At 31.1% G+C, this 10,102-nt stretch overlaps 1 protein-coding gene across 1 annotated transcript in view; it reads right to left on the bottom strand.

Moving 5' to 3' along the window:
- Nucleotides 1-10,102, bottom strand: part of LOC143054407 (p21-activated protein kinase-interacting protein 1-like) — a 13,123-nt gene continuing 3,021 nt past the window's right edge. Inside the window, exons 3-9 of the mRNA XM_076227424.1 lie at nt 6,643-6,763; nt 4,715-4,842; nt 2,934-3,016; nt 2,255-2,317; nt 1,645-1,742; nt 870-972; nt 1-347 (exon numbers count right to left, since the gene is read on the bottom strand). Coding sequence (XP_076083539.1) covers nt 6-347; nt 870-972; nt 1,645-1,742; nt 2,255-2,317; nt 2,934-3,016; nt 4,715-4,842; nt 6,643-6,763 — 938 coding nt within the window. The 3' untranslated portion in view covers nt 1-5. The remainder of the gene's footprint in view (nt 348-869; nt 973-1,644; nt 1,743-2,254; nt 2,318-2,933; nt 3,017-4,714; nt 4,843-6,642; nt 6,764-10,102) is intronic.

Genomic DNA, 10,102 nt, shown 5'->3' with positions numbered 1-10,102 from the left:
ATGCTTCATATCTTTAATTTTTTAGTATTTTGTTTTTTCATCATCGTTTTTCTTTTCTTTGCCTTAATTTTAGCTTCTTTCGATTTATCAACAGTTACAAATTCCATTTCTGACTTTTTTTTCTGTAATTTCTTCCTTTTGTCATTTTTCTTTGTTTTTTTAGGAGTTTCTGTTTTTAATGTTTCTTGATCTGAGTTATCGTCCTTAGAATCAACATCTTCCATCACCTCCTCTGTAATTGCTTTATTGCCCGTTTTGTCTGTAGATGCTGTTGGTAAGTACACAGATATACAAGTCAACCTAAATTTAGAATCATGTTCTGTAAGAAGTGTTGTACTAATGGAATCCTGAAAAACATTGTACAAATAAATATATAAATTGTTGTCACAGAGATATGTCTCACTTTTTTGTTATTTTGATAGTACAAAGCAAACGTTGAATTTAAAATGGTAAACTATGAAAAACATGTAAAGTCAATGAACCATGACTGATGGTACAGGACCAATTAATCTCCCAGGAAATTTAAAATGCCTATGCTTATAAAACTGTATACCAATTTCCATTGACTTACAATTAACTCTTCCTTTCAAATTAACCTAATTTTTTTTATAATATTTAAGTATCCATCTTGGTTATGGGTATGGGTCCTACAACACAAATTTGAACCAGCTTATCTTATAATCACACTTTTTAAATTTATAACGGTTCCTAAATTACCAAAAATAATGTTTAGCCCATAAATGTTATTTCTTACCATAACAATGTTGTGAACTAAGATCAACTTAGTAAGTCATAAATGAACAACACTTTAAGTACTCTTTATTACAAAGAAAATCAATTTGACAGCACTTATAATAAACCAAACTTACTTCATTCTGTTGTACTTGATACAGTTTGAGATAACCATCACTGGATGCTGTTATTAAACACTGACATAATTCATCATCTGTAAACAACGTTATTCCTCTTATTCTGAAAACACATAAAAATAATTCACACTTACAGTCAATTGCATTGAGTGTGTAGGTATAAAAGGTATTATTCCACTATACGAAAATATTCACATACTTATAAAATGGCAATCATATACATGTATTTGTTATAACTTTTTATTTTGTTTTGTTGTTATTGCTGAAATAAAAAGTTGCAGTTATCTTTTATTGTTGTACTATTTTCATTGTTTTCATATTCCATTTCAGAAATATAACTTAAATGTAGATAGTGGAATAAAACATTCATTTCCCTTGACTTCAGGAAATATGAAGATTTCCTTCAATCGAGGGAAATAAATGTATAATATCTATGGTTAGCTTGCTTGCTATCTGAACCAGGAAGTCATTATTAGGTTATGTAAACTACCCTCCTTTAAGAGAAGACTAGTCCGACAGATAACCAATCTATCTGTCTGTAGGACTAGGCAACTTTAAAAGGAGGGTAGTATACATTACCTTATAATGACTTCATGGTTCAGCTAGCAAGTAAGCTAACCAAAGATATATCCTTTACCTACACACACGATGGAATCAGCTGTAATGACATATTTTGGAATTTTAAGAGAGTATGTTTAGGCAAAAAAAAGTATACTTTTGACAAAACTGAAGCTTCTAATGATGACATTAACAAAATGGATTCAGTATAGCTCACCTGTTAGTCTCTGTGTCTATTTGATGGAGTTGTTGGTTATTATTTATATCATGGAAATTAACTGTTCCACCTTCACATCCATATACCAAAATGGTGTCCTGAAAGTAGAGAAAATATATATATTTTCTTCATTGGTACTAAAATATTTTTTATACTTTAAAATATGATAAATATATATTGCTTATATATCCACATAAGACCCTTTGGTGGCCTTAGCTGACTATGTGGTATGGGCTTTGCTCATTGTTGAAGGCCGTACGGTGACCTGTAGTTGTTAACGTCTGTGTGGATAGTTGTCTCATTGGCAATCATACCACATCTTCTTTTTTATATTAGGTACTTGTTTTCTGCTCTTTGGTGGGGTTGTTGTCTCTTTGACATATTCCCCATTTCCATTCTCAATTTTACTTGTCTAAGAGTCTCAAGAGTGTTTGATGGAAGTTTGTGCACCTCATGCAGCCCAATCCCTTGATGATGCTTTTGTACAGGACAAAATAAAAAAGCAATTTTTCTATAGCTCTTTCTTGAAAAATATTTTGTGAATCAAATGCAAACTTTTAACAACTATGAAAGGTAAGATTTTCCATCACAGTTCTTGTACTGTACTTACCGATAAGAATGCCACATCATTGGGTCTCCTTTCTGTTGTCATTGTACAATGTATCGTTGCTGTCTAAATAATAAAACTGTTATAATAAAAATCGGATGTAATATAATATTTTTTTCTTAAAGTTTTATTTGTTTTGCCTCAATGTGATGTTTATTTAAATGATTTGCTGTTTGTAGTGAACCAAAAGAACAATAGTATAAGCATAAATTGTTTTACATTGTTATTTCTGGGCTTTTTAAAGCTGACTATGCAGTATGGGCTTTGCTCATTGTTGAAAGCTATACATTGACCTATAGTTTTTTATTTCTGTGTTATTTTGGTCTCTTGTGGAGAGTTGTCTCATTGACAATCATACCACGTCTTCTTTTTTGTTTATATATATAACTGGGATAAAATACCAAAAAATGTCATTTTCAAAGTCAGAGGGACACACTAGTGGCCTTATTGTAACTTTCCCATTGTGAATCCATATCATAAATTGAAGCACTGTGTAAATTATAATCCAGTTCTATTATCTTTCTTACATCATAGTAACCCTTTATCCATAATACTTGAAGCAATTGTGTGTGGGAGCATTAATTATTCTTGTTAGTTATCTGCTTATTGAGGGAGGTTTGTTCAGAAATCTATGAACCTAAGTATCTTATAAATAATTCTGAATCCATTTTTACATACACACCTCTACTTTATAAATATCTATCTTTGTTTGAAATACAACTGCATAATATGTTCCATCTGTAGACCACAATACCAAGTCAGCAACTGTCAATAATCAAAAGTAAAAACAAGAATTTTAAAACATAACATTCAATACTATTTGAGCATGATTAACACTTTAATACAAATTCTTACATAAAATTCAGGAATATCAATCTAAATATTGTCAATTTTATTCTTTCATGTATTGACTTTAAAGATCCTACAAAAATTTATTTCTAATTTTAGTGTTCAAATAAGATCACATTCGCATATATACCAGTGATAAACATTCTGTTCAATTGGCTTCCATCTGGACATGCATCAAATATTTGCCGCTGGATGATAAGCAATCAAACAACCTTTTTAATGGGTCCTGCATACCTATACAATTTAAAATATCACATGGGGCTGCCAATGTTTAACTAGTACAGTTAACTTTTGCTGACACAAAATTTCAGAGAGTTGAAAAGTTTTCTCAATGTCCCGAACTTTATTCCATATAATATATGTATTTCGACTCCTGAAGTGTCGAACTTGAATGAGTCAAAATTACTTTTGAATCAAACTAAATATGCAGTCCCAAGGTTAACAAAAGCACTTAAAATTCATTATTTATCTAGAACTAATACACCTATGTCGACACATTACAGTGATATTGTTGTCTTTTTTCAAAACTACCTGTACCGTTTTTTATTGGGAAAAATGCATATTTTTATTGAAATTGGGAAATATTATTCTAAACACATCTCCGATTTTTTGCTGACCTTTACTGTTTTTTTGCACTGTTTTTTCAAATTCATGTATATTTTGGTTGTCAGACATTTTCAACCTAGAAGGTACTTTTGGGAGAGGAGAAAGAAACAGAAGTAATGATGGTACTTACTGCATTGAAAACCACCTGTGTTACAAACACCATGATGATTCTGATCAGAAAATAATAACATGAATACGATATTTACAAACATTACTACCAATGCCATCACTGTTTGGGGAAAATGAAGACCTTTTTGGGAGGAATTTTAAGACATTTTTTTTAGCAATTGGGAATTTTCTCTAGGGGAAAAGGCCGAATTTCGGCTGTTATTTGAGGTAAACAATATCACTGCATGACCTCTTGTTTCCCAGAATATTAAATGACTTAATAACACCAAGATTGATTGGAAATTACACTCTTAGATAAAAGCTACAGGGAAAAATAGAATAAGTGAAAACAAATATTATAATAATAAAAGGACTAAAACATACAAATACATCGATCTGAGATCAGAATATAGATCCAAATTTATTTTAGCATTACCAAGCTAAGCAAGAGTTGTGTCCCTTGGACTTTCAAACTTCTGGTTTTAGTTAGAATTGAACTACAAGTATCTCGAAATTATTCTCAGGTTGGACAAACTTCGAGATAACGATAGTTGACTGTATTACGTTTACATGTATTGTAGACTGGAAACAAATGGGGCCAGGAAAATTACTCTTTCAAAATGAGGGTTAACTTCGAGATAACGATAGTTGACTGTATTACGTTTACATGTATTGTAGACTGGAAACAAATGGGGCCAGGAAAATTACTCTTTCAAAATGAGGGTTATCTATAGTAAAGTAGCTCTACTATCTGTACTGTACAATGAATACCATCTGAACATATCTAACTTGTAAATACATTTCTAAACTCTAATTTTCTGAGTATATTGGATTAAATTGGAAATAGTAACTAACCAGTGATAACACTACATGTTTTCTTTACATGTGTATATAAATTACCTGATTTGAGATTAGTTGTGTAAGCACATTTGCCAGTAATAAGGTTCCATGTCTTCAATGTCTTGTCTTTGGATACTGTTAGGGCTAATTTACCACTAGGATGTACAGATATGCTATTAACTCCTGATCTGAAATAATGGAAATTCAAAGGTTATTTAATATAAAGTATTTCAGAGTTCACTGACAAAAACAGAAAACAGTTAGCATACTTAATGAATGAACAAATAAAGAATGAATCCCAAATTCCTGAAATTTTACCGTAACTTTCAACAAGTCAGGGATCTCCATGGATGAAAATTGAATGATGGAGGAACTTTCACCATTACAAACCGTGTCTACGCTGTACAGTGTAGCGCGATCGGAAGTATTTTATCCCTCCATACAAGGAATGGTGAACATGCTAAATCATTGCTTATTTAAATTATATTTATTTGAATTTTAATTATAGAATTAGAAGTATCAATATTTTCATTTATTGCCGTTTTTAACCATTCAAATGCCAAGTCTTCATGGTCCCCCCTTAGTCGAGAATGACCAAAAGCTGTCATGAAGGTCCCCATGTAGATTTCTTGTATTTTTGGTAATTGTTATGGGGGTTAAAAATCATATGATGCGGAGCTTATTTTTCATGGACACTCTCAAATTCAGAACCCATTACCGGTATGGCTGATTTGCAGCAACAACAAAACGATTCGTACGGGTTATGTAAAAGGTTAAAGAGATTTGTAAAGCAAACATTAACTAATGAAAAGGTTTTTAATGACTTTACTGAGCAACATGCATCTTTCGAGTCTGAATAGAAACCGGAAACGCGGATGTATCAATTTGATTGTAATATACGAAATGAATTCGGAATTACGATACGATATTTCTTTACAGGAAATATTTAAGTTTTTACTTTTAAACATTTAAAGTAATTCTAAATTATCGTTTCTGCAGTACTCGAGTTATTTGCAATGAAATAATATTTACTGTTTTGCGACTTATTATGTACTTCTTAAAAAAGGGGAATGCTGATTGCGTAAGTCAAAATAAAGCACATGTTCGACTTGTTAAACTGTTTTCTTTGTAACTGGATTATTAATTTATTTATTTAATCTAAATTATCATAATCATTTGCTGAAACTTAGTAGATTAATTCGACAAATGGATCGTCTATCCTCAGATAGTATTCTCCTGTCTGGTTTGTTGATCTACATGTACAAGCTCAGGTACAAGTGATTAGCGATCTTAATCCGGATATCCCTCAGGCGTGAGAACTGTATTGGATTATAACATAAAAAGCCTAAGGGTTATGCAATTACATGCATTTGATTATAATTGATAAAAAAAAATGGCGTCGGGCTGCAAAAAACAATGCAGTTTTGAACGATGGAGGAAGACAATTTAACGATGGCGCAAGACAATTTAACGATGGCGCAAGTCATTTGACGATGGTGCAAGACATTTGAACGATGGCGGGGCGCCATCTTTAAACAGGCCATGGAGATCCCTGCAAGTGTTAAATTTAATGAAGCTATAGGAAAATTCTCCCATTTGTGCGACAGTAAAATACTGTACTAGTAGATGAAAACATTACACCAACTTTAATGCTGGCAATACTTCATTTGACAAGACTATTATGTATACACACATGTAATCAAAATCATAGATGCCCTGAGCAAGCATAAGAACCATTAGAAATGGGACTATGTCTATAAATTTTGTTAATGGTTTACAGCTTACCTACATGAAACTGTGTACCAAATATGATGAACCAGTGATTTTTGTTTGTGAAGAATTGTGACAGATCACCTTTGAACTTGAAAACTGCTTTCTGTAATAATATCCATGTGAGACATGATAGGTTGGAGTCTTTTTTCAACCTTTAACCTTATCTTATTTTTCTGTGCCTTTTGTTTTTGTTTTTTGAGAAATTCTGGACTTACTTGTGTCCTCGGAGTGTTTTGAGACATTCCCAGGTATAATGTTTCCAGATTGCCACAGAACCATCTTCACTTACAGTAAACATATGGTTACCTTTATAGAATTCTACTCCAAGAACTGATCCTAGAATGAGATAGCAGTACATAAATTAATACCAGATGTTAAGTTATTTCACATATATGAGGAAGTCATTTCCACGTTCAATATTGTAAAATACAGGTAGACAAAACCGAACATTTTTTTGCAATTTCCCAAAACCTTACACTCTATGACAACTCACAAAAAAAAATCTGTAAAAAATTGGTTTTTTTTTTTAATTTCAAGTAAGATTTTAAATCTGAGACCTTTATTTTGTCCTGTAATAAAACTTTATGACCATGAACTTGAGAAATCAACTTAAAAAAAAAAAAATGACAAAGAAACTTAAAAATTAAATTTGAATTAAATGCAAACTATGGTTTGTTAAAAATAGTGTTAGTGTTTCTTTTTTTGTATACAAGTATCTCATATGATAGTTGTAAATACATTTAATAAACATTTCAATTCTGTGTTTGATGCCATTTTGTGGGTTGCAACATTTTGCTGAATTGAAGAGCACAAAAAGTGTCCTTTTCTACATCACATGCACTATTCTGATGTTCACATTTTTAAAGCACCATAGTTGGAATAAGACATTCATAACTTTTTATTGGATACATTGATACTTGTAAAAATTTGATTCACATATCTAAGAAATAATTGATACAAGCTAAACTTTATTGTAGTTTTAACATGGTTAGGCATTATATTCGTGATTATTTTTGCCCCAGCGATAGTGAGGGCTAAAATAACACAAATATAATGCCTACCCATGTTAAAACTACAATAAACTATAGCTTGCATCAATTATTTTGATTCTGAATAGGACAATAAAGTTAATTTCTATGTCTGATAAGTACAAGTGTAAAAGCGTTTGTGTAGGCTCTTCCATGAACCTCCCTTTTTTGTTTGTAAAGAAGCAAACGACTGGCACTGTGATTTTTAGAGGGAGGAGTTTGAACAGCCAGCAAAAACAATTGTCGTATCTAGGTCAAATATGTCAATTTCAGAATGCAACACATTACAGTCATAATAAATGAATTAGTAACATCATGTGCACCATTTAAGAGTTTGAAAGTGTTTTAAAGTTAAGGAAATATATTAAGTGCATGATAATTTGATCAAATTCACTATTCTGAAGCAGTCAATATACACATGTGCAAACAAATTTAATTCGATTTAGAGCATGGGTTTGTTCACAAAGCGAAAGAAGCACATCATATTAGAATTTTCTATTCATACTTTTGACTTGTTGAAGATGGGATTGTGTTTATACTGAAGCTGAATGGAATGAGAAATATGGCAGCTGTCTTTGCAGGATATTATTAAGAGAGACTTATTTAATTAAATTTGTGTCTGTTTCAAAAATAACAATAACTAATTAAATATAACCAGGTGCTCCGCAGGGCGCAGCTTTATACGACCGCAGAGGTCGAACCCTGAACAGTTGGGGCAAGTATGGACAAAACATTCAAGCGTGATACAGCTCTGAATTTGGATTGTGATCAAATTTTTGACATTATATGTATTTTTTTTACACAAAACAAATGTCAAGATTTTACAAATCAATTAAAGATTTCTTCAAACTTTTTAAATCTAAAATTAAATAGTTGACACAGCATAGGTTTCTGACACAGAATGAATGTGGTCTAATGAACTTTAAAGTTTATTTTTGCCTTTGAGCAATTCACTATGCTGTTGAATATTAATCCTCTCAAAAAAATGTTTGAAGAAATTTTCTTTTTATTTATGAAATCTGAAATGAGAAAAATTTAAACCCCCCTCCCTTTTTTTTCACATCCCCGTTTCCCATTTTCCAAAACTGATATCAATTCAAATTTCTAATGGAGTTTGCAACAATAACTACTCTTTTAAATACATCATAAGATATTAAAATGTAAAATAAAGTGCTTGTTATCACTAAATGGTAAAGATTGGTTGGTAGTAAAAGTGAATATACATTGTTTATTGTATAAAACAATAAAAAAAACTTCATCAGCAACATTTTATATTGGCAAATTTCCAATGAAGTTATTTACATAAAGTTATTGGCAAATAAAAATAGAAAATGACATCATAGTCATGTCTGGCAAATGTCCAACATACATTATCTAAAAACATTTTAGATAAGATAAGGAAAAAAAGCTTCATCAGCAACATTTTATATTGGCAAATTTCCAATGAAGTTATTTACATAAAGTTATTGGCAAATAAAAATAGAAAATGACATCATAGTCATGTCTGGTAAATTTCCAACATATATTATCAACTACTATTCTATACAAAGAAAGATAACTCCAATTGAAAATTAATTGCTATTGCACAATATTGTGCAATTAGATATTTCTTGCTATTGTGCAATACTGTGCAATTGAAAATTTCTTGCTATTGCACAATACTTGATATGGAATCCTGATTTGGACCAACTTGAAAACTGGGCCCATAATCAAAAATCAAAGTACATATTTAGATAAAGCATATCAAATAAGCCTAAAAATTTAATTTTTGTTAAAATCAAACTTAGTTTAATTTTGGACCCTTTGGACGTTAATGTAAACCAATTTGAAAACGGGACCAAAAATTAAGAATCTACATACACAGTTAGATTTGGCATATCAAAGAACCCCAATTATTCAATTTTTGATGAAATCAAACAAAGTTTAATTTTGGACCCCGATTTGGACCAACTTGAAAACTGGGCCAATAATAAAAAATCTAAGTACATTTTTAGATTCAGTATATCAAAGAACCCCAAGGATTCAATTTTTGTTAAAATCAAACTAAGTTTAATTTTGGACCCTTTGGACCTTAACGTAGACCAATTTGAAAACGGGACCAAAAATTAAGAATCTACATACACAGTTAGATTCGGCATATCAAAGAACCCCAATTATTCAATTTTTGATAAAATCAAACAAAGTTTAAATCTGGACCCTTTGGGCCCTTTATTCCTAAACTGTTGGGACCAAAACTCCCAAAATCAAACCAAACCTTCCTTTTATGGTCATAAACCTTGTGTTTAAATTTCATAGATTTCTATTTACTTATACTAAAGTTATGGTGCGAAAACCAAAAAAAATGCTTATTTGGGTCCCTTTTTGGCCCCTTATTCCTAAACTGTTGGGACCTAAACTCCCAAAATCAATACCAACCTTCCTTTTGTGGTCATAAACATTGTGTTTAAATTTCATTGATTTCTATTTACTTAAACTAAAGTTATTGTGCGAAAACCAAGAATAATGCTTATTTGGGCCCTTTTTTGGCCCCTAATTCCTAAAATGTTGGGACTAAAACTCCCAAAATCAATCCCAACCTTCCTTTTGTGGTCATAAACCTTGTGTTAAAATTTCATAGATTTCTATTCACTTTTACTAAAGTTAGAGT

This window comes from Mytilus galloprovincialis, chromosome 1 (assembly GCF_965363235.1).
Source record: "Mytilus galloprovincialis chromosome 1, xbMytGall1.hap1.1, whole genome shotgun sequence".
Taxonomy (NCBI): Eukaryota; Metazoa; Mollusca; class Bivalvia; order Mytilida; family Mytilidae; genus Mytilus; species Mytilus galloprovincialis.
Note: the sequence above shows the minus strand (reverse complement) of the source record. Positions and strands in the feature narration are given on the sequence as shown.